At 40.1% G+C, this 26,248-nt stretch overlaps 1 protein-coding gene across 2 annotated transcripts in view; it reads right to left on the minus strand.

Annotated features, from left to right (window-relative positions):
• Positions 1-673: 673 nt before the first annotated feature.
• Positions 674-26,248, minus strand: part of LOC124162706 — a 435,651-nt gene continuing 410,076 nt past the window's right edge. The window contains exons 1-7 of one of the 2 annotated variants that reach the window (XM_046539315.1): positions 20,427-20,777; positions 11,396-11,590; positions 10,399-10,473; positions 9,551-9,620; positions 8,410-8,528; positions 6,484-6,571; positions 674-4,002 (exon numbers count right to left, since the gene is read on the minus strand). In XM_046539315.1, coding sequence (XP_046395271.1) covers positions 755-4,002; positions 6,484-6,571; positions 8,410-8,528; positions 9,551-9,620; positions 10,399-10,473; positions 11,396-11,590; positions 20,427-20,450 — 3,819 coding nt within the window. In that variant the 5' untranslated portion in view covers positions 20,451-20,777 and the 3' untranslated portion in view covers positions 674-754. Of the gene's footprint in view, positions 4,003-6,483; positions 6,572-8,409; positions 8,529-9,550; positions 9,621-10,398; positions 10,474-11,395; positions 11,591-20,426; positions 20,778-26,248 lie in introns of those variants that run through there. The other variant, XM_046539314.1, reaches the window with a different exon arrangement.

Consider the following 26,248-nt stretch of genomic DNA (forward strand, 5'->3'; position numbering starts at 1 on the left):
TGATTCAGTACATGATGAATTTCAAAAATTGAATTCTGTGCGTCACCATTCAAATACATACCCACTACATAATATGAAAAATGCTACCACAGTATGTAGCAAGAATAGAGAATCTTAAACTAAGCAGTAAATATTCCAATCAAAGGCTAATATTTTCCTACTTACGTATAAAGATAGTATTTAGGAATATACTTTCATTTATGAGGGGCTGAGAAGCCAAGGGGTACAAGTAATTTTTTTCTCAACAGAGTTAGGTAAAGTTAAATGTTAAAAGAGATACACAAAAACTTGGTTGCCAAGGGATATGAGTGAGTCTCTGTTCTGTGCTGATAGCTAGTGGAAAATCAAATGCACTACTAAATATCTAGTTGATCTTGTTTGTTTTCTATACCTAACTTCTGACTCTGTTTAGAAAAAAGAAATCACTTGTACCCCTTAGCTACTCACCCATTCATATATTAAAGAATATTAATTTTTAAGCGTAAGCAGACCTCTCAGTAATTTAGTGAAACAGAATATAGTCCATGAATAATTTAAAACCAAGAGTACACATCAATGCCATTTACCAAGCTGAACGAGGATATTTCTCCATGAGCAAAATCTCAGAATTGGCTGGCATAACAAAGGACCAGAATATTGGTAGCAGGGATTGACAGAATCTCAGTATACTTACTAATAAATGGTGAGCGACTTGCCACGAAGAGAAGAGGTTGTTATTTTCACTGAACTGGGGACTATAATCTTTCACAGCGAATCACTGCATCCTTGCCCTCAACTCCCACTCTTCCTTTCGCTGCTGGATCCGTTTAAAATGCGGTTTACTATCCTCCTCCCCATCCATCCCCAAATCAATCGGCTGACGGCACACCTCGGTGATTTCCGAGGAACTGGGCTTACCAAACGCATCCGAGATTCCCTCAGATTGTATCTGGGAGGCCCAAGAGGGACGCCTCGGGTCAAATGGTATCCCGACCCTATTTATCTCAACTCGGACAGGTTGAGATTCAGGTGGAAGATTGATGCTGGAACCCCTTGGTCGCTTCTCCGGAGATGGTCCCTCTCTCCTCGGAAGGCTTCCGCCTGTCACCGATGAGCGGTGAATTTTTGGCCCCTCACTCGTATTTTTCTCACTATTACTATACAATGAGTTACTTCGTAGCTCAACGCTGCCACCGTTCAGAGGACAGGGAGGCACGATTCCATTGCTGGAGGGTATTCGCTGCAGAGGCCTCAGGTGGTGGGATGTCTCAGCTGTGTGGGTAGGTGTGGATTTCACTGGGTGCTCCAGATCCTTCAGGAATTCTCCTTTGATGAGAGAATCCCTTTGCTTTTGTTCCTTTGACATGGGCAGTATCACTACATCAATGGCATTATCCCCACTGTCATTCTCCTTGTCACTGTCCCGGGACCTCTGCTGATTCTGAGGCGGTGGATGACTTTCCCAAGTCTCGGAGTCCTTGAGTTTCAGCGAACGACGAGCAAAAACTTTGAAGAGCTCCGGTTCATCCTCCGTTTTCTTCGCTCCAAAATCTTTAGCCGATGTCGACTTCCTCCGAGGTACAACTTCAGAGGATGAATCATCCCCAGACACCTTTCGCACTGCTTTCGGTGGCAAAGATGCATCTTTGGGTTTGTTGGCATCATTCTGTGCTGTTATGACCCCCAGAGACTCTCTCACTGACATGGGCCTGTTTGGCCTGACCTCTTCTTTGTCCTTCATGGGTGTGACAATGTTCCCAAGCCCTTTGCTACTCAAATCCTCTGTTGACTTGCGAGTGATTTTGCTCAGACCAGGAGCATCCTTCATTGGCATAATCCCACTTTCACTCTGGGCTACAATGAGTACGTCTCGAGAGGGTGATTTTCTCAATGGACCACTTCCATCATCCATTTTGACTGTGAACCCCTCAGAATTTTCAGCCTTGTCAGCAACTATGTCGCGTTTGAATATCCCCGACCTAGGAAGAGATGACTCCTTTGGCCTGACGATTTCAACTGGCGGTGCCATTTCAATGGAATCCCGACTAGATGTCCTGGACCTATACCCAATCTGCTTGTCACTGTTGAAAGAGCCGCCTGTTCCACCTCGGCTGATTACTGGTGAACTGAGATCTTCAGTTTGGTTAGTCTCTAAACCATCTGCACTGTGGGGCCTCATTCGTCTCCTGACTGGTGTATTACTTAACTCAGGCTGATTGACTGGTGTGGGCACACCTCCAGTTGAGTGAAGCACGACATTGGTGGCAGGTCGACTGTCCACGTGGTTCAGCTGAACCCGCAAGAATTCAGGAACGTCTGATGACTTAGCTACAGATGCATCATTTGGCAAGGACTGGACTCTCTTATACCTAGAAGCTGCTGACGGAGTGGGGGCTGATGATGAAACTTCTTCCTCAAATGGCTGGGTGGGATCCATCTGCTCCTGCATTGGTACGTCTGGGATCTGTTCCACCTGGGGTATATTATCAACAGTTTTTCCATGGCGCAGTTGCGAATCCTCCTCTGGCTGCTCCATCCTAGCGTGCCGAAGTATTACCGATGTCTCAAAAGTATCCATTGGCTGAGCCATGGGAGGAATCGGAGGGCACATAATAGTGTCCAACTCCGCATCTACTTCCCTTTGTCTTTCCCTCCATGTGTCAACATTCTTTGTATTTGCCTCTTCATGAGTAACAGAGAAGTCATTTCTATCATCGTACACAACTTCTCTAGATCTAGTTTCGCTCATTGCTCCATTCACATCCAGGGTCAGGAGCCCCTCGGCAGACGACTTCAACAGAGTCTCCTTGGGTGAAGTATCTATCTCCATCACACCATGACTCCTGCTTTTATCCACCAGAAAAGATTCGGAAGGAAGGACATGACTATGATCGAATTCACTCCTTTCAAGCATCACTGGTAAACTTTCAGGAGCATCCTTTGAGGTCAGAATGGTGTTTTGATCCAGGCGCTGAGTCTTCAAACTGGAGGATTTTGATAGCATCACCTCAACGGGTGCTTCACCATGAGATGAGAAGGGTCTTGGCGGCTTGGGTTTGGTGGTAAATGACTCTGAGCCCTGCGTGAACTGGTGGTGGCTCTTTTCCATCGTGCCTCTTTCATGACCTGAATCAACCATGTCCTCCTGCAGCACTAGGGGCAGGCTGCGGGGACCACTGAACTCCACTGAAGCCCACATGGCGTCCTCAGAATCGTCCTTCCCTTGCTCCTCCATCTCGGCAGAGATTTGCCGACTGCTGGTAGACCTCGGAGTGCTGTGCACAAGGGGTGGCCAAGATGTGGAGAATGGGGCAGGCCTCCAGCCCGGGGAGGGAGGCGTTGGATTAGCAGCACCCGTGAAAACCTCGGTCTCACATATGACTTCGTGAACATAGCGGCCATGCACATCCATCCTTCGAGATGGGCCTTCAACGGGGGAAGTGGGACCCTCAGGCGACTCATCCACCTTCTTCTTGCTGCCACGCCAAGAGAGTATCCGACTGAGAAGCTTTGTTCCACCACTTTCCGATTCCTCTATACCCGAAACATCTTCAATGCCTCCACCATCTTTCTCCACCCACTCTCTCGAATCTGATGCGTTCTTGGGCAATGACCCAGAAGTAACATCATGCCTTTGGGTGTGAGAATCTTCGATGAAAATTTCCTCAGCTTCGGTTCCATTTTCCCTATTCACCCAATCTTTCGAATCAGAGATACTTTTGGTGGGTGATCCGTGAGTTCCATTCCTCTGCTCGTGGGAATTATCCGCTGAAACTTCCAATGGCCTCACATTAATTGGCTTGCTAACACTGTGAAGCGTTTCGGAAGTCGAGTGATGAGAAGATTTGGGAAGCAGAGAGGCGCTTTCATGGAGTGGAGAGGCATTGAGCTTGCCACTGCTTGAACTCTGATTTTGAGTGTGACTCCCTCTAGACAGCATCTCTGTAGTTGATGATGACGTGGACATGTGCTTGTGGAGGGGGATATCAGATGGCACTTGGATTTGCTCATTTGACGAAGTCTCTGCAAAAGAGATAAGCCAAGCAGAAAAGCAGAGAGAGGGCTATTAGCAATTTAAAGCATAGGGTATAAGTAAACAGCCAAGAGGCAATATATTCAAGATTGTGAGAGGCACCAAGTACCCATGTTGGAAATAACAGAAGTGCAGGCACAAATTTCATTGGCTGCCATCAAATGTCCACTGATTGTAATACTATATTTTATTCTTCAGATAGACAGCTCCATTTCACATTCAGCAATTTAAGAAATTGCGAATTCAAAATAACAACTGGCTTTAAAATTTTATTGCAAAGTACCTATATGAAATATGCCAAAGATCAAATTTAAGACATCATAGCATTATTGCATAAATACAAAATGGATTTATTTTCAACTAATGCTTAGTGTTATATCATATTTAAAATCCCACCAATTAATTCAAAGATGAACAGTAAAATATTGAGAGGTAAATACAGTAAACAGAATTATATCCTGAACACAAAAGACAATGATTTTCACAAAATTTGTTATGAAAAATATGTAATCACAATTTATCCATTTCAAAAACATACTGTCAAGCATCACAAAGCATGAAAAGATATTAGAGAGCAGGAAGTAGTAAAGCAGGCATGTAACACCAGATATGCAATAACCAGAAATGAATAACCAAATTAGTAATCCTGTGTTTAATAGTGTATAATTAATCAAGATTCCCTGAAAACAAAAAAGAAAGCATCTTCTAATCCTCATGGAAACATTGCAAACATTATGAAAGCCATTATTCACAGTCTTCATGCAGAGCCTAAGACTATACTACAGTTATAATAAGATATTCATCAACACTACAATTTAATCCATCAAAGACATAGTTTTCCCAAGAAATATTGATGAATTAACATGCAATTAGCAACTGTCCTTTATTTTCTACATTAAGATATTGTATCAAATTAGTATTTAGAAATCTGTGATGAAGTTGGCGCTATTTTCTCAGGACCATCCTCTTAAAAAAAAAAAACTTGAGAAGATGTCAAAAACTTGACTGAATACCCGCTGACTACAATCAAATTATACATGATGACAGATTAATCACAGAGAATGAAACACGACCACAGCCACTTCTTTTTGAAGGCATAAGTGCACAAAATCCATATATATTTTGATAAAATTTAGTTTGACGAACTTCCTTAGTTTGAAAAAAAGTTAATATAATATGCACTAATTGACTAACAAGAATCAATAAATAATTACATATAAATCAAAAAAGATAATTCTACAAGAATATAAGCAGCTATTAAAAGACCTCAGGTGGATTTTACCCTTAAGTATACAAGAAACCATTCCGAAAAAAAGAGACAATACCTCTGTACAAGCAAAATTAAAACTACACCATATGACAAGAATGCTCACACACACATTACACTCTCACTAGCAAATATTTCAAGGACATTTGTCCATAAACCATCACCATCAACAAATTCACTCACTTTACCCAAGCAATTAGTTAGCTATGGGATTCACCTCTATGCCACAAACAATTAGAAAACTGAAATTGAGGCAACCATTATCATTATACATATACCTTGCACCAAGTGAAAAAAAAGTAAAAATAACACAACACACAAGCACTACAAATAAAATTCATTACGTGACACACTCAATAAATAAATTGTAGACCGCTCTAGCTGACACGAATACACAAATTTAGAACTTGCCTTTAACGGAAAAAAATCTTTGAAATGATGCCATTTGATGGTTTTCATATCAGTTAAGTAACTAATATCAATAGAGAGAATAACATTTACATTTTAAGACAGAGTAAATAAATAAAATCATCATTTTTCAGTCATCTCAAAGCTCAGAAGCATTAATTTCAAGTCTACCATGTCATAGATTGTGTAACTCACTAAATAAAAGAAAGCCATGTGCAGCCCAACTGCATTTTGCAGGGCCCTTTACCTAGTTATTTTCGTTGTGCTACTATCCTATATTAACCGCAATAGAATAGTATCAGCCTCCGACAATCTACCTAAAATGACCACTAGAATTATAGATAATGGGGATTTTTATAATCTGCACTGTAGATCCAATAACTTTCAACTTTTGAGGAGTTCTAAGATTCTACATTCAGATGAATTACATTGTTTGGCAATTCATGTGAATCAGGTGCCATACTGCTACGTTTATACCGAAGAATTTAATTTCATATAGTGTACCTGAAACCATCAAGCACTGAACGCCAAGCAAGCCAACAACAATTTACTGTGAAAACTGTGCTTTCATGAGATAAAATAATCTTGGAGAAAAAATGTCAACGTAACACAAATCAATAAAAGCTGTTGTGAAAACTCATGCTTCAACACTTCACAAGCCAAAAGAAGCACACACCTGCATGAACAGTTGCAAAAGTCAACCTCCACCAAATGCATTGTGGAAAATCAGTCCTTATGGACGACAAATTATTTACGATTGATAAATAAGAAAATGATGACTGTAAAGCCAAATTACCTTGATTAAAACTAGTCTCAGGGCTGCTACAGCGGCCAGAATCTTCATTCACTTCAGGAGTTGTCGGCAAGGAACCAAGTGATGTAACCTGAAAAATAAACAGAGAGACATGATGAATACCTGACCAGTGACCTGTAAAGCTGGAGCTCGTAATTTCATAAAATATTTGGCAAAAGGACAATTCTTCAACAGGAAAAGCTCCTAAAGTAGGTGACGGATAGAAAAACAGAAAACCATTTCTTTATCTTTCACACTGTATCATAATCAACAATAAAAAATAGTGGTTGAACAAGTATTAGTGCAGTGTTACGCCACAATCTCCACCTTCATGATTGAAATAATACAAATGCTCGACACACTTTCTACATGCAACCAATATCTCTCATTGCTTTAGGCTGAATTCCAACCCAAGTTTACCACTTTAGTGTATTCATTCATTCACAAGGCACCTTAAGCACAAACATACATATAAATTCATAGGTAAGGAAAGAAAGGGATAGGAATATGTAATGGAAAATGAACAAGGACAAGGTTAATGACCCAGTCAAGCCACATTTTTACCCTCTGATTTCTGGCTTTTTCCATCCACCACAGCACCGTTTTCCTTGTCCATTTTCTATTATATGTTCCGATCCCTTTCTTTCCTTACCTATGACTTTAGTATATACTATGTACTAATGCATGTAAATCTAAGGATCTTCGGGGCGTACTAGCAAAACTGGAACCTACCTATGTATGACCGAAGCACACATAGACCAATATGGCCATCTATGAATTATACATCAAAACAAATCGCTTGGTACTGTATTGTGCTCAGGATCTGCAAAAAAACTTACGGATAAAAATGGTTATTTTTATTCATATGATTCAATTTAAGTAGGTTAGATATCACTGAAAAGAATGATCCTTAGGGAACAAATGGCATAAATTCATAAAAATGCAAAAAAACTTACGGATAAAAATGGTTATTTTTATTCATATGATTCAATTTAAGTAGGTTAGATATCACTGAAAAGAATGATCCTTAGGGAACAAATGGCATAAATTCATAAAAATGCAAAAAAACTTACGGATAAAAATGGTTATTTTTATTCATATGATTCAATTTAAGTAGGTTAGATATCACTGAAAAGAATGATCCTTAGGGAACAAATGGCAAACAAAAATTGTAATAACTGACAGAGTGACCAGAAAAGACCTGTGGAGAGGCAGAGCCCCCAATTGAGTGAAAGTGAGCAATAGCATTATACAACTAAGGTATTCCACCAGGTAAGGTTTGCATGGAGAATTTGTGAATCGCTCCGGCCATCTCCCCTCCCATAAAAGACCCTCCTCTTCAGCTCACAATAAGGTCAATTCCCATTCATTCTAACTTAACAAATTCAGTGCGGAGCACATCAATTGACATGCTCTGCTGGTCGGACAGGGAGCCCTTTCGCCGCCTCCGTACGTGACTAATATCCACTTCCAAGTCTTCCAATAGTGTGTATGGCCTTCAGCAACCTTCCCTCTTTCAAACCGCGTGCACCGTTTGTAAATGGCAGTATTTGAACGGATGTTATGGCACGGAAACCTATCTCTATTTTTCTTTCCCATTTTAACGGCCGATTTTGACGACTTTAATGGAAATCGGGCCTGCATTAAATGAGCTAAAATCCTATTTTCTCTCTCCCTGAATCCCACGCACCAACCATTCTTCCATCTAACACTGTTTTTAACATCCCATTCCTGCTCAGTGCTCACTCCATCCAAACCCTTTCTCTACTGCATATCTCTAGCAGCTTTCTCTCCATGCACTTTGCCATTCCTCTTCCTCTCCGTCCACTTCATATGTCACATACACATCTGTCACCTTCTCCTTTCTCTTCCACACCCACTTAATATCCACATAATATAATGAAGAGAACAGTCTGATGATGTACTCACTTCTTTTAAGCGTCTGAGCCTGGGTGCTCCATGAGTGCGCTTTGGTCTCACGGCCATCTTATGTCGGGCGGCACTGTGGCTGAGAGGCTCAGCAGTTGCTCCAAGGTCTAGCTCAAGATCTAGGAAAAAAAATTGCAGGTTGATGAGACATACTCAAATAAGAAACCACACTAGATGGTAAAATGAGAAATGGGAAAATTTTCTTTGTGTTAATAATAATGATTCTAAATATTTATGCCAAGAAAAATTATCACGGTGTGAAGGAATAGCCGACCATGGGAAGCTGCCCCATAAGAAGAATTCTGCTGACATGTGACATTACAAAACTATAAGGCAGGCCTAAAAATAATAAGGCATATACCCAGTGGCGTAACTATGGGGGGATAGTTCCCTCCCAAAGCCTCAGAGAAATAAAAATATATTAAAAACTATTGTCTAGTTTGGGCATGTATTAACTCCATCTGCTTAAAGTCAAAGATCATTTACTTATCATGTAAAACGTATTTTCAGGCATGTAATTTTTCAAAAATTTTCCCGCTATCTCCCATTGCCTGGGGGAGGGGGTCACCCCTCCAGGCCTCCTCATTCCCTCCAAAGCGTATTCCTTGTTACTCCACTGCACATACCTGATCTAGAGCATAGACTTGTTTATAACTTCAGTATATGTCTTTAAAGGTAAAATCCTTCAAGCTCTTCACATATCAGAGACAAGTTTTCCATTCCAGTGCTTATGATTATTGTTAAATGTGAACTTGAGGTACAGAAACCTTTCTAATAAATTACCAATTTCATACTTAAAGGAAAAACTCATATTTACACAAGAATTTCTTTTCCACCATGAATAATCAACTGAGGTGAATAGACCAACAAAATGCATCTAAAAGTTTTACATTAGCCGACAGAAGCAGCAACCACATTTCAAATTTACATTGCATTATTAAACTTATAACTGCAACAGTGGACATGCCACAAGATCCAAATCTAAATTTTTTAAATATGTGGACTTAAGCCAATCAATGCAAAATTTGTGGACTGACTTTAACTGACTACCACTGTGAAAGTATTTAAATATTAATTCAAATCGGGCTCAAACAGAAAGAAGTAATGAAAATGGTTTAAAAACTAAAATTAGAATACTTACCATATTGGCTGCTAGACTTCTCTTGCAGTGACAATTTTGAAGAATGGCCAGAAAAGTGTCCCTGTGAGTCCTTAAAAAGAGAGAAAATACATTCTTTTATTACATACTACCTGCAATCAAGTGCAGTTCAATATGCAGTGAACAAAGTCGTACTAAGCCACTGCAGACACCAAAAGATAGTGGTTCTATAGCGGAGGGGAAAGTTTTAAATTGAATTAGAAAGAAATGAGGAACATTAGCCAAGGAAAAAAAAATCACTTTACAAGGAAACTTCAATACACAGGTGGCCATTCAGGCAGGTTAAGAGTTAAAAAGAAAAATGATCCAAATTCAACAAATTACAAGACATTAAAGGAGGACATGATAATTTTCTTGGCTCAGAATGTACATGTTATTTTTAAGACAATTAAATATCCACATACTGCGGAGATCAGAAATCTTTTCTCATCGAATTCTGTATTCTGTCTCATATTTCAGAAAAATTTTAATTTCAGAAAAATAATACTGACAACATGCTAATGTAAATGCTTCACTTTTATATTAATATTCAATTGTTCAAACACAGGATGGAATTCCCTGGACCAGGATTTTTTCTCGTGGCTATTAATGAGAATTTAACAGCCGTTCACATGCTAGGTTTGAAATAAATCACAGTTACAGAAAATGCTATTACAAAAATATGTGAATTTTACCACACAACACTGTAAATGTTACCTCCATAACTGTTCTACAGACCATTTTTGGTTTAATAAAACATTATGTGAATGACTGAAGCCAAAAGGAGCTCCTTATTTTTAGTGTGTTTAGTTTAGGTAGCATTTTTGAGGTACACATTTTATTACACATACCTCATCCATATCAGAACTTCCCATGCTCAGCAGTGATCCCTCACTGCAAGTGCTGTGTGACTTGCTCTGGATCTCCTAAAAAAAGAAAATTGGCATTAATCTTTGAAATCTACATAATCAAAAGAGACGTTGAAGAAGCAAAATTGCAGCAATAAGAAATAAAAAATCCAGGGAATAAAGCAACCTTTGATGTTTCAAAATAAAAAAACTTTTGCAGTGCAAGAATGACAATATCATTTCATATTACATGGACAGAACCACCATAAGAATTTTTTTTCTATAAGGGGAACATATTTTACCACAAAAATCACCACTTTAGGTTCTAATTGAATAAAATGTTCAATTGGAATAATAAATTTCAATGCTGTTAATAACAAAAACAGCAGATTTTATGATTGATTAAACAGAACATGAGTTTGCATAATAAAAAAATTAGGAAAATTAAATGGTTCCAAGTGGTGATCCCAAAATTTTAATGTGGTTGCACTTGTAAATTTTGAGTCTTGATAATGATGCAGTGTAGCGAGGCATGTCGACTGTAGTTTAATAAATTTTTATGTGGATAGTGCAAAGTGATTCACATCATATCTCATATTGGATCTCCATAAAGCATATGCCTCATCCATCCAATTCATTAAATTATTGTGCAAATAGTTCATGCATATATTTTAATAGATTTTTTGGTACTCATTTATACATCTCAAATGTGTATTTTGTGTATTTTTCGAATGCATAATAAGCGTGTTTTCATACAACTGAATTATAAAAAAGAAAGATATTTTCGATTAATCGATCTTTAGAATCAAATTTCGATTTTTGTTGAAAAATCGAGCATTTTATTTCGATTAAAAATCGATTTCTAGCTAAATCTATTTCGACCGATATTCTTCCATCGATAGTTACATGATAGGGTTAAAAAAATTGTAAGAACTGCCCCGAAAAGTCCGCGGGCCGAAAGCGAGGATGAGACGTAGGATTGAGCAGGATTGCATCGAACCTTTTGATCGGAGCGCAGTCCAGCCTCTCCCGATGAGGGTGAGTTGCACGGACTGCGGGGGAGGCCGAGGTCTTCCTCCTCGTCGCTGCTCCGGCCGGCGGAGGCACCTGCACCCCTCACTCCCTCACCATCGCCCTCCCGCTCCTGCGAGTGCCCGCGCCATCGACGGCGCCTCACCGCATCAAACAACTCCGCCTGCAAAGGAAGAGCAAGGACATGCATTAGCAACACGCACCACAATCGAAGAGTCTGATAAACGTACACACCGACATGTTACCAGGGCCTGTTTAAGCAGTAAGCAAAGTACGCAGCCATGTAGGGCCCCAACAAAGGGGGGTGAGCCTAAGCGCTGGTTTTTAAGCTCTAAAAATATCACATTCAATATACATGGGCAACCGCATTATAAGTTCACGCTGACATTTAAGGCTTGACCCTTTTTCCTAAAGTGTTTTTGTTTATTTTAAAATATATCCAGAGAGAATCCCAACTACCTCTCAGGTTATTTTTGAGGGGGGGCGGAATGTTGTTCGCATATAGGAGAAAATGGTCTAGAACCGGCCCTGATTAAGACCGTCCCACTTATGACCATCCGAAGTGGCGACCAAAATTATTTTCAGCATTTTAATAGTACTCTGCCGATTACGGTAGGTTTCAATGGGGTACTTAAGAAGCATTTTAGTAGCCTCCCCTTCCTTCATGTACTTCCCTCTTCAATTCACAATAAGGTCTACTCCTTCTCATTCTATCTATTAAAAAAATCCTATTCTCTTCCTTCCTCTCCCTCGTTTACCCAACATTCTAACCTCAAACATTGTTTTCAACATCCCCTTCCCGCTAAGTAAACCCTCCACCTTCTGTCTCCTCCGTATCTCATTTAGAAACTGCCTCTCCTCACCCACCATGTTCAGCACTTCGTCAATTTTTATAAAAATCCCCAAAATTTCTTCTTCGACATCAATAAGCTTGCTCTTCTCTACAACAGTTATTTCCTCTTATTTATACTATCACTGAGTCAAACCGCATCATTTTTTTCGTTCTCTTTTGTAGTAGTTTTCGCATTTTCGTTTTAAATTACTATTAATGTTGTCCTTGTAATAAATAGATTAAAAGGATCGTGCGTGAAAAAATAAGCAAACTCTACGCAGCGCAACTAAGTCAGTCTGCCCAGCAACGTTTTAGACTAGATTTTGGCCTGTAAATGATTAAATAACTTTACGCATGTTATTTCCGACTTACGACCAAATTTTGGAAACGTATCCAGTTCGCAAGTCGAGAGCACACCTGCGTAGAGCTCCAGGGACAGAAACTTGAATGCTATGGGATCGGGTTGGTGTGGTGCCTTGAGTGATAGCTTCACACTCTTTGGGAAGGCATGTATCATGGGGGGGCCTTGTACGCTTCAACCCCCCGAAAATTTGTCCCTTGTGGCGACTACCCGCGATAACTCCGCTGAAGAGACGACTAGCCCAGGGGTAACTATCCTCCGACACTATTTTCGAAACACCCATGTTTCCATATGGTCAGATTTCATGTCTGCCGATAACTGATTTAGTGAAATGAATATTTCTCCGATGTTTGCGAATTGACAACAGTATACCATGATAGGCAAGCCGAATATCGCCAAAGCCCACCCAAAACATGTTTCTGACAACGTGCCTGCACGTGGGCCCGGATCAAATTCACTTCAGCTCTACTTCTTCAACCTGACTTCAACTCCACAGATGACAACATTATCTATTTCCCCACGTCAGGGATGAAATCCAGTACAGTCAGAGGACACAAATATGAAAATTAGCGAGAGTACAGGAATAATTAGCGAAAATATTACAACCACAGAACTAGTAAACTGTTTATATTGTTATAAATAGCCACCCGCGTGAAGCACCAACTAGTGTTTAGATATTTTGAAAAATCAGGAAAAAAAATCAGAGAAAATATTAGTTACGTACGTACCAAAACCTATGAATAGATAATAGTTGAAGATAGCACTGCAATGGGCTGGCTAAAATACTTCGATGGGAACGGGAAGTTTTATAAGTAGATAAGTTTTATTTATACGACGAAAATGTTCCATTAGTACGTACAAGAGTCTTGGCGGATTATGCAGCAGGGATTGTCAGGGGTATGCACGGGATATAGAGCGAGAGATAAACAAGGTAAACAGCTGAGCAGTAACAATGGCGACGGGTTGATATACACGATACGCAGATATGCGTATAATGCACACAGCTTACGAAGATTATCCCAAATAAATCCTCACCTTGAATGACGAAATCAGGGATAGGAAAACCAATATGATAAACATAAAGATGAGAGTGACACCATGGGTTACACGCGATTATAATAATTTCTTTCCCGAGAACATCTAATTGGAACTAAAGCACACATGAGCGGATTTTAAAACCGGGAAGCAGGAGTTACCTCTGAGGATGCACAAATCCCGCTAGATCAGTCTCTTCAAGTAACGGATACTCGCTCAAAAATTACGCCGTTATATTGAAAATTTAAGGGTTTATAACGTTATTAACAACAGAAAAAATAAAAAAATTCAAAGCGGAAAAAAGAATAATTGAAATAACAAATAATAATAATAATTAATGTATGTTTTGGTCATTCAAAAGTCCTGTCAACTACTTAGTTTTTAAGTTACATTTTCACGCAAACAACACTACAGACGCCGACAGAATATATGCGCAAGTCTCACGCAAGCAAGTTACACGCATATACTTTTGTAATCTGACTGGTTGAGGTGAGATGGAACCGGAAGAGTTCCCATGTTCGCGCCTTCGGCGCTGTCACTACGTGAAGAGATACCGCTTGCCTTTTTCTTAAGTTTGAAAACTTTACCTCAGTATTTTCTTAGACTCAAATTCTATTTTTGAGAAACAGGCAACAAGGGTATACTCAAGTTACTGTGAAAATTAAATGATATTGGCGAAAGTTTTAAAGGAGTAGCCCGTCAAATAAAAGACAAAACACTACAGTCGTTAGGGAGGGATGCGCCCTCTTAAGGGATTCAAAGACATTACACGAGCTGCCCGAAATGAAACGAAGGGAAAGCGTAACAGTCAGTTTCGAGATTTGAACCCAGCACCGGGGATGACAATCGAAATTAAACGAAAGTCAAAACCAGTCAAATTATAATAGTTTCGTTCCCAGGATCAAAATGTAGAAGCGAAACGAAATGGATTTTTACCTGGGGAGCTAAACTCAGGGTCGAAACGAAATAGGGTGGTTTCCTATTATTTTTTTTATTGCCTAAATCGAAAGATTATTACTCCTGGAGTACGTATTTCACGCTTTTAGATTTTTAAATGACGATATCTATTTTTCGCGATTAAATGAAAAGTGAAAATTTTCAAGCGCGCGAAAACGCGACGCTTAAGAATGAATGTCGGGAAGTCTCTCCGCGTGACGTATTTCTGGTTCCCCCTCCCGCCCTGCGAGGTGACCTTGAGGCGAGGCTTAGCGCTGATACGACGCAGGCTGCTAGCGGCTAGCCTAGTACCCTGCTGGCTGGTAGCGCTTGGCTTAAATAAGGATTATTAATAACTTATCAAACGAGGAAAACTTTCCGACCTTAGCCAGTTTTAATAAGTGATTGTTAAGACATGTTTCCCTGAGCTCTGCGCCTCATGCATGCAATGGTAACCTCAGACGACGTATAACTCCTATCTTCTCGTATAGAAACTAGGTCCCTGTGACGTCACGTGGAGTGGCATCGCATGGGCGCCAATCTGGCCCTTTTCAAATGAGGATAAAAATGGACCATTGCCATTCGTCTAACCCGGTATTTCTAAAACAAAATAATTAGTATATTATGAATACACTAATGGTGGGTAACGAATCGCAATCAATGCCTTTCGTTTTCTTTGATGAAGGAAACCACCCTATTGGAGTCAAAACTACTTCGGGTCGAAACTTAAGTAAAACTCTCGGACGAAACGAAACGCAGATAACGTGTCCCACCGGAGGGATCACGTGCTTCACCTTCAAACAAGTTTCATTTCGACCCACACCGAGTACGAATTAAGGTTGAATGAAGTAGAGTTTCGACCCACCGCCATTAGATGCCTTGGACACTCATACTTTTACCACTAACACGAGAACGGTGAACGCCAACTGGCCATTCGATTTTTAAACTCAATTTTTAACCTCTCTACACACGTGTCAAACGTAATGGGTCGAAACTATTCCCTCTTATCCCCCTCCACTCAACTTCTGGGATCGAAACTTAAGTATGAACGGCGAAGTTTCGATTAATTTAGTTTCGTTCTTTGGAGTAAAGTTTGATCCCGGGTCGAAACTGAACTCCTTGGTGTTTTAATTTCATGCGGAAACGAAACTAAACCTAGGCCTCGTATTTTGGTTTCCCTCCGGGTCGAAACGAAATATTTTCGTTTCGCTTGCATTCCCTGCCCAGCACATGCGTACGAACCATGTTTTTTAGATATGTTTTCCTCGCCGTCTGACCTTCAAGCACCTCCCCAGACAGCTGTTTATTTCCCTGAAACGATTACACCCAGTTGTTTAGCATATTATCGGACCGGAAGTCTCTTCCTTCCGCCGGCTAGCGTGCAAGGTGAATCCATCTGAAGTGGAATCGAAATGGGATTTTAAAAACCTAAGACACGGTTGCCTACCAAAGGGCGATTTTATTCAGAACCCTCGATTTCGTTAACGAAAAGAGGGCATCAATAAGCAAATCATCGCTGAGGAATAGAATATATATTCGGAGGCACGCAACGTACTCGTAAATGTGGGGGCAGAGAGAAGTCCCTCGGTTTAAAGTCAAATCGTACCACTTGGAAGAGGCGGGAAATCAAATTACCTAACTATTTTTCTTCCTATTAGAGTTTTTTTTTAAAGTAAGGCGTAAAGTAAAGGAGAAAATAAGTCTGGTTGGATAGGGGTAAAAAAACTTGGAACCAGCTGAGGTCCAAAAGATAATGGTTGTAGAGGAATTAAAGTTTGAAAGTTTAAAGTGTGAAAACATCAGAAAAAATATCAGTTATGTAAATACCAAAACCTATGCATTTATAATAGTTGAAAATTGCACTGCAATAGGCTGGCTGAAATAGTTGGATGGGAACGGGAAGTTTTATCAGTACATAAGTTTTATTTATACGACGAAAATGTTCCATTAGCATGCACGAGTTTTGTCGGATTACGGAGCAGGTATATGTACGGGGTACAGGGCAAGATAAACACATTTAATAAATAAAAGATTGTAGCACTTTACCAAATTTTTTACTGCGTAAAACGCGTTTCGGCTTACAGAGCCATCATCAAGGTACAAGGCGTGACAGTGTTAATGGAAAAATCCGTCGGTATATCCGCGAGAGGCCCTACAAACTATAGCTTTCCTGGAATAAAAATTTTTGGAACAAAACATTTACTTCTGGTCTTGTACCAGATGATGGCTCTGTGAGCCAAAACGCGTTGTACGCAGTAAAAAGAATTGTGGATAAGTGCCACAATCTTTTATTTATTTAAATATGTCTAACTTCCATCAATTGAAGCCTGAATCTGTTGAACTTATTCAAGATAAACACGGTAAATAGCTAAGCAGCAAAAATGGCGACATGAACCGTGTTATAGTTATACCATAAATGGGAAATGTTTTATTTCAAAAAATTTTATTCCAGGAAAGCTATAGTTTGTAGGGCCTCTCGCGGACATACCGACGGCTTTTGCAATTAACACAGTCACGTAGACTATTTTTCGCATCCCTGTTGCTCCTGGACTCATCTCCCATGGGTGTTCACGTAGTAAATAATTAATATTGCCATTATCTTACCAGATATGTAGAGCACTGGAAAGCCCACCACACTCCATTTTTTTAAGGTTTTATTTCATAGGAAAGAAGAAAGCATGCGGTCCTATTGAGTATCAATTGGCGTTTTTGAATGAGAATAGAGAAATTATTTAACAACACATTTAAAGCAACATATGGAACACCCAAAACCTGTTCCTAAGAAACTACCGCCCTATGAAAATAATTATACTGAAAATGTTTACAAAAGATCACTTACAATAGAGGCTAAAAAACGATAATTAACACTACGAAGTGCTCCACCAATGGAGTTTCGAATTCAACGCCGCAAAAGACACTGACTGTGCAATCATATATGGATGTAATTCAGCAGAAAATAATTCTGCACACCGCGCACAATACCCTTCACCCTAATTAATCGCCAGATGAAGTCATGTGATTATTAATTGGAGAAAACAAACCGTCATCAACAAACACCAAAAACATATTTTTATTGAACGATCGGAGAAAAAGAAAAATGAACATGATATCCCTGAAATTTGCAACACAACCAGTCTTTTCTGCAGTTCACCCCATCTATTCGACACAAAAAAACAAATTCTTAAGCATTGAAGGATATCCTCAGCCTCGAACTCGATAAAATTTTAATTTCCGTGTTTTAATGTCTTATCAATTACGCGTCGACTGGTGAAATAATCTGCATGTCCAAAGGTTCGCGAGTTTGAGCAAGGCCAGTAGATAAACAAACGACGCTATAGCCACAAGTTCCCTTTCGAGCCATATATGGTAGGAATCTCGGATTAATACGGCGGAAAAAACATTAAGCTCTGATGTGGGGCTGTAGATTAAGTAGGAAAGTGAGGAGCCCGTAGATTAAGATTACGATACAGCATACTATTCAAAGTATTATACCGGTTAAGGAAGACTTATATGAAACGTTTTTGCGAATCAACATGGCCTGCCTCCTCCTAAATTTAACTTCCCCTTTCATTTAAGGTAAGGCCTCTTATTATAATTCAACAATCCTAAGATTGGTTTGACGCAGCTCTCCTATCCGCTAACCTTTTCATAGCGACGCATTTCTTCTCTTTTGAATCCTTTACAACCTGTCCTATGTAACTCACTTGGGGCTGTCCCTTGCCCTTCTTCCCTTCCACCTGTCCTCCTACGATTGTTTTCATCAGGCCTTCATGCCTCATAATGTGGCCAACTACGTTGTCCCATCTTCTCCTTAAGGTTTTCAGAAGACTTCTCTTTTCTCCCACTCTTCTTAGCACTTCCTCGTTACTTATACGGTCGATCCACTTTATCTTCATCTTTCGTCAGTAGCACCACATTTCGAATGCTTCCACTATTGACATCTCTGCAGCTGTTAAAGTCCAAGACTCCCTCCCATAGAGAAACACACTCCTTAAGTATAGCATCTGATGAACTATTTCCTCACTTCTATAGTTGTATTTTCAGTTGTAAGTATATTCTTCTTTTTGTAAAAAGCCCTCCTGTCTCCCCTAATCTCCATGCAATATTCCTCGCACTGTTCACTAAGCACGTATACTAAAACACTATAGCAAAAAATCGGTAGGTACAGATAAGTTTTGATACCGATGCATATATCTTAGAAAACATAAATCCATACATACACACATTTACTTTCCAAATCTTCTGCATAACTAGTGAGAAAATCGGTATCCCAATGATGAATAAAACTGAAGAAAGATTTCGTGCTTTCCCGGCGAATGGATTTAGTGAAGAGTTCACGGGATCGCCACCGGGTCATGAGTCATGACCCGGTGGCGATCCCGACAAGTCTTCATTAAATGAATAAAACTATTTCATAAACGGTACACTATCAATACTAGAAGGTTACCATGGAAGCAGGCACAAACAACTTCGCGATCACAGCTCTATGCTTCTTTTTCCTCCCGAATTCTATGTTCTACTTTTAGCTTGAGGGAAGGCCCACCTAATTTGATTTAACAACGATCCTCTCTTTTCCAAGCTCACACCAACCGTGGAACTAAACAAATGAGAGGACAAAAGTAGTAAATTCAGTATTTCCGCTAAATCAAATCAATCGTGACCAACCACAAAACGCACAGATTTTTTGCACAGCAATATTCTGATTGCAAAAAATCGAAGAAGTAAAAACGAGACATGTTAGATAAAGATTCATATCAGGTATCTAATCAGAAGATATATCTTGCCCACGAGGACGTTAAAAACCTCAAGAGACCGGTGATTAAAGCCGGCCGGCTAGTGAGCGTTGATTGTAAAGGTTACAACCTGGAGACAGTAATTTCAAACAGATACCAGGGCAAGAAAAAATTTTTGGCCAGATTACGCACATTTTTCTCCATCCCATTATAAACAATTCTATCAAATGGCTCACTGTACAGCTCTATGAAACTAAGGTCCTTAAAAACACTCAATTAGACTAGTAAACACATTTAAAAAGGTATCTCCAGATATTTTGAAGGTAGTTTTCATGACTTTCAAAGAAATGAACATATTTCGGCCGCAATTTTTAAATAAAAACATAGTGAGGGAATGCAGAAACCGAAAGAAACAAAAAGGTGATGCATGAATAAGGAACGGAACCTGGAACTCTCAAAGAAGAGGTCACAACATAATCCAGTACAAGCTATTAATTTCTCATTGACCTTTCTGGATCCAATTGGAAAGCGATCAAAGATTCACACTCGACAAGACAGGTGATGTCCAAGCACGACCCACCACCTTGTGAAGGCGGCACACAGAAATGCATGAATGAACTAAAAGAGCACACGGATGAATATCCCAGCTTGGCCTTTTTTAAGATCTCAGCCACTGATACTCCTGGCCGAAAACTTCAAAAGCAATACTTTCTCAAAATATCCATTTCGTTTTTTTTTTCAATAAAGGTTAAACGAGACGCTTGAGACGCGGACGACTCGGTGGTGTAAGGTTGGTACATGACGGCAACAACAATGGGTAATGGACCAATGCAGGAAAGGGGAGCTACGACGCTGCACTTCATAACGCAACTGAGAGGGTTAGTACCACAGCTACGAACCACATATTCAAAGCCCTTGGATATAAAAGCTGTGGATAACAAAATTCGGCGACATGGCAACGGTAGTCTGTACTCTGTAAGATAGGTAAGGAACAGGATGATCAGTCGTCCAAGACGTGATTGATTACTAGGCAAACCTTCGGATGCAGTTCTCACCCAAACTCACAGCAGGTAACACTTATACGAAACAGAGAGGAAATAACCTTATCGAGTTTAGGGTTATCCATGATTTAGTCCAGGGATGCAGGAACACCCAGCTTCCCTCCAGATTCCAGCGGTATTGTCCAGTAAGGTGAGCAAACCCACGCGCACTACACCTCTTCAGCAGCACAGCCGGCGAGGAACATTGGGCGGAATCCACCAGAAGAAGAAGACGTCCCCTCGCTTCATCTAAGGCATCCGATTAGCACAAACGAATTATTGCCACGATCGCCGGAGGGGATGGGGGAACTTGAGCAAATAACCGGGACGGTTTGGAAGGACGACTTTCCAAAGTGGGTGGACGGATTGCGATTGCGAGCATCGTGCCGAGAGCACGGTATCTGCATCAAAACTGCTTCCCCTCTATCTCTTCGAACCCTTTGGGCATCGATACGCGCAGAGCGGGGCAGAGCGAGAGGTGGCGGGAGAGGAATGAACACACACAAAAAAAAACGACGACGAGCAAGTTAGACGAGCGGGTGCGGTGGGGGTAGAGGGATTGATATTCATCAAACGCAGACTCGGTGGCACTGATTCGGGGAGAGGATGCCACATCGCGTCGCGATAATATGACGGCGACCGAAGAGGAGATGATAGGTGGGAGGGCACGGTGTGGGAGAAGGGAGGGGGGAAACATATGGGAGTGGAAGGAAAGAGGGAAGCAGGGCCGACTGACTGACTGCCGTTCGAGAGCGGTGTGTTTTGGATGACGCGACCCATACCCTCGGCGGAGCGGACCAGAGAGTTCAGAGACCGCAGAGGCCGACGATATTGCGACACCAAAACATATGAGCCATGCGCCCTCCCGCGGAGGTACGGTCGCTTTGTTCCTGTACCAACCGAGGGGCGGTGGCGTAGCCGCAGGGAGGGGGGGTTTCAGGTTACAACCCCACCCCCTTGGATTCTTGATGTTGAAAACGTGATTTATAGGACTCAAAAATTGTAATTTTGCACGAGTATTTATTTATATAGGCCATCTTATACATTCCTGGTACCTCTTTCAAAGGTTCAGGGAGGGGGGTTGTAACCCAGAACCCCCCCTGAACCTTTAAAAGAGGTACCAAAATGAGTAAGATGGCCTCAATAAATAAATACTCGCACAAAATTACTATTTTTGTGACCTATAAATCACGTTTTCAACATCAGGAATCCCGAAATTATTCGGGGGAGGACCCTCGGATCCCCTTTCCTCTGGGGTGTTTTCCGTGAACCCCGGAAGGGCCCCGAAATCTCCGGTAAACCTCCTCCCCCATTTCAAAAGCCTGGCTACGCCACTGCGGTGGGAATAAGGGTTCGATGGTCGAATCCGTATTCCGCACATATTTCGTCAAAAAGTGTGGAAAAAAGGTTCACTAACCGGTACATCTGTACTCCCCAAATGACCAGTAGCTGGAGGTTCGTTTTGTGAAAAGAATTTTCAGGAAGTGCGAAGACTAACAAGTAAGAGAAACAGTCTACTTTCCCCACATGAGAGTTCTAGAGTATGCTGCTGGTATGAGGGATCCTCATGAGATAGGCTTAATCAACGACGAGCCAGCAAACAACTTTTTCCAGCAAACAATCACACTCGGTAATGGTCATTTCTTTTCATTTAGGAGAGGTTACAAATATTATTGTAACGATATTAATTCATGGTAAAGCAATCCAAGATTCATACACAGGAGCCCCTCATTTCTCTATTTCAAAAGCTCTTTCTTTTTAGCCCCTGATATTCGTCTAGTTTGTGCCCGTCTTAATTTTCCCCAAGTAATCGCCTCTCGATATTCCATAGGAGACATTTCATTCAATCATTCCAACCTTTGTGCTTCTGTGTCTCTAATTACCGTGTCTCATGACGGAATTATGGAAAAGAATTTATATGGTATTTTCCTCACGTAAAGTGACCTTCAGAGAGAAGCCAACATTTAAAAGGCAATTAAAAGATGAGAAAGCAAACAAATGCCACTTCAACACGCAAAATTTCTTTAGAAATTTTATTTAAGAAAGACAAAATTAAAAGATAGTATACTTGTAGTGGGTCGGCCATGGGCTAATTCATACGTCGTAGCCCTCATCAAAATTTTTCCTTATAGCTCGATCTTTCTTTCCCTGACGATTATTATCCTGAGGTGTTCTAAATTCCCTTGTATCGACTCCTGTACCAAAACACTACGTAGGCAACGTATTTTATCATGTTTTTTGTTCATTTTTCAAAGCCGGGTATTGAATAAAATTATCACATAGAAATTCATACGATAGCGAATTGGACAATGGATTAATGCATTAAACGTAGACTGTTATACATTAAATTCTGTCTGAATAACGAATAGGGCAGAAATACTAGAGCCAACGTTTCGATGGGTAGCTCAGTCCTCATTTTCAAGGAGCTAAGCTCCTTCATAGTGAAGGTAGGTCTGCGGCTATTGTAACGTCGAAAACAAAAATTCGGATAATCCCGTAATTGATCTCCAGCCCTTATCCTCACCTCCTAATTCCAAGTCAAGGAGCCAAATATTTCCACTCTTCACCGACCTATTACCCACGCTTGTAGCGGTACACAACGATTTCATAGCCATACATTCTACCATAATCCCACATATTCTGCAGCTTTAACATTTAATCCACAGTAATCCGTCCCTCCTCTTCAGAATTATCATATACGCAAAGCCTCGTAACATGTACGTATACGGATAAACTAAACAATAGGAATGCTAAAAATGTTCTAATGAAAATGTTACACACATAACTGTATATTTTAAAATACATTTCGACAGCAAAGTCTACCTTGCATCCATAAATCACTCAAGTCTCCTTATCATCATCGAGCTTGACACCTTATCGCACTTCGGCATAATAACGCGCGAAAACTGAGATAATTGCGATTGCCTCCATCTGACTATGATGAGCTATGGACATTTGGAGCCTCAAATTCCCACGATCAGCTTGTATCGAATCACTCAACAAAATATAAATCTATGTGATCACCACCCCAAGGGACTGTTGCATGCGTTAAGGTGGACGAGATCATGGTATCAGTGACGAAATCTCTCGGCCGCATGCACTTATCGTGCGCAGATAGCGAGTGGCAGCTTGCACCACGTGAAGGACGATGTACGTTCGAGATATCATAAGCATACATCCGTCAACATTACAGGGTCGGATAATGGATTGGGGATCAGGACGAGAAGGTCAAAAGGCGAAACTTTTTCAATTTTCATAAGAAGATTATGCTGATTTTTCTAAATTAAGCATAGTTTTGGGAACCCAAAAATACTTTAATTAAAGTTTATTGACGAGGCATCGGCTATCAGCCCCGACTATGAAATCTGGCGCGATATACTCGGTAGGTTTTCCTCAATCCGATATACTACAAAAGAACGACTTCGGATGCATCATCAGACACCTTTTTTGGGGGAAGAGAATTCACAATAGCAAATGTAACCGAAGAAAAAGATATCTAATTAGAGTGGCATAAAATTTTGGTGAGAGTGATCAACAAATTTTTCTGATAAATTAAAGAATGTGGCTAAAAAAGAACCATGATGGCGTTGAAACACGACAAGCAGTATCTTAAGCAGAGTGGCTGGTAAATGTCACATTAATTAGTTTTTTTCTCAACAAAGCTATCAGCAAACAAAGATTTATTGTTTTTCTCTTGCTAACCAAGTGAAGCGGTGTTTTTTCCTTCCAATTGAAGTGCCCTTATCTGGTAATATGGAAACAATATGGAAATCAATACGTATGTCAAATCGCAAGCTTCAAAAACTTGACCTTAGGACTCGTCGATTGTCAGCCGAAAAATGTACCGATTGCATTTTTATCCGCAGAATTATCTTTCATAGTTACCGCATTAAATGTTTTTTTTAATGGAGACGATCACATATTGTCTGGCGATAAAATTCCGGACATCATTTTTCCGAAACAGTAGTCGATGGAAATTAAATTTCTGTCAAAATAAAATTTGATTATCCATTTTTTCTACCAAGAATCTCCAAACCACGGCCCGTATCCTTTGACCCTTGAAAACTTTTCATCTACGGAAAATATATGAAAATCCGAGAATATATATCCTGCCAATATCAGATTCCGTTTACTTGTACAGCGTTTTCACCGAATTAAAACAGAGGCGCATAGTAGTGTATAATGTTTTCGAACCGACCGCTACATTACAAAACCTTACTCCCTGCTTACTTTTTCTACTTCTCCTCAGTGTCAATGAGATGTTATATAGATGTAAATGTAGATAAAATAATATTGAAATCAGAAGAAGGCGTGTACTTTTTCCGTATTGAAATAAAAACTTGCAATTTTCCACGATTATAGACGTTTATTCCGAATCATATGGTACCTTGAAGATGAAACAGTAAAATTGAAACCTAGGTCGGAATAAAACTTTATAGTCGTGGAAAATTGCAAGTGTTTATTTCAATATAAAATAATATTGAATAAATATCTAAAAACTACAACTATGTTTTGATTCTTTTTATTTGGACCTCGAGTGTGTAGTCAGCCCCACACAGTTCTGCTTGACAGTAAACGAGGTCCTTGAGCTGTAATATGCGGAGATCCCTGTTCTACACGATAGGGCAACATTTGTTTCGAAACACTATGTTTTGTAAGAGCCGCGCGGCCGTGGCCGATTCTTCCCTCCACCTCTAGCTCTTGCCTGGAGGATTAGCCATCACCGATTCGCACACTATGTAGCCCCACAAAAATACCTGAGGGGGGAAGAGGGGTTTGAACCCCTTTACTCCCCTCTCCGCCGGCTACGGCGTTAATACTCCGTTTCCCAATCTACACCGGTTTGATTTCCGATGTCCAGGCGTCCACTCAAAAGATTTCCTTCACTTCCTAGAAGAAATTTCAGGCAACATATTAACATAGAGAAAACAGAACAAAGAGAAAAAATACATAAAATACCTTTACTCATTCCCTCATCTTATGAAGGATGATTTCTACATTCAGCTCATAGGAAACGGTGGCCAGGATAGGAGATATAGATTTGGGCCTCAAGAAGCAAAATAAAATTAACTTGAATTTGCGACAACAACTGACGCCATTGAACACAATTAATGGCATTCATAACAGTCCAAATTTTAAGCAAACTAACGTTCATATTATACCTCCGACGACAATATTCGACCGTGAAGAGCTGTCACGAGTTTTGAGCTACTTCCTATGTTTTGTTCAGCCCCCATTTTTGAGAAACGACGTGTAGTACATTTACGAAGAAAGCATTACAGGACGGATGGAATCAAGAAAAATTCGTTTACCATCGGAATATGTTTTTGATGGCTCGTTTCAGGATTTTTGCGACAAAAAATTCAATGGGTATGGCAATGAATTTTATTATTTTTAATTCGGACGACCCAAAGATCATTCGCAATTATAGGATACGATCTTGTTCCGCTTTGAAGTTCATTTATTTAACAGCTATTTAACCGTAATAAGATAATACATCGTCGAGAAACTTTTATCGATGTGCCATTGAATTCTTCCGCGCAACAAACAGCGCATCGATGAATGTTAAAATGGTAATAAGAACAGGCGGAAGATCCTATCAGCCGTCTAAAGATAGCTCACGATATACCAACAAATCAATTCTTTATACTCTGCTTTAACTTTCTGCATAAGTTCTTCGAGTTATTAATCCTCATAATTCCAGTAAAACATGGAATAATCAAAGCAAACTTGGAGTTTGATGAATTAAAATCTCATCTCTGGTCACACTGGAAAATTATTCACTAATTTATCTCACTAGTATTCAACTAAAATCAATTGACAAGTATCATTGGGATCATTTTACGGGTGTAAAAACGTAATAAAAAATTTCTTTCACTTCCCA

This window comes from Ischnura elegans, chromosome 7, assembly GCF_921293095.1.
Source record: "Ischnura elegans chromosome 7, ioIscEleg1.1, whole genome shotgun sequence".
In the NCBI taxonomy this organism is placed as follows: Eukaryota; Metazoa; Arthropoda; class Insecta; order Odonata; family Coenagrionidae; genus Ischnura; species Ischnura elegans.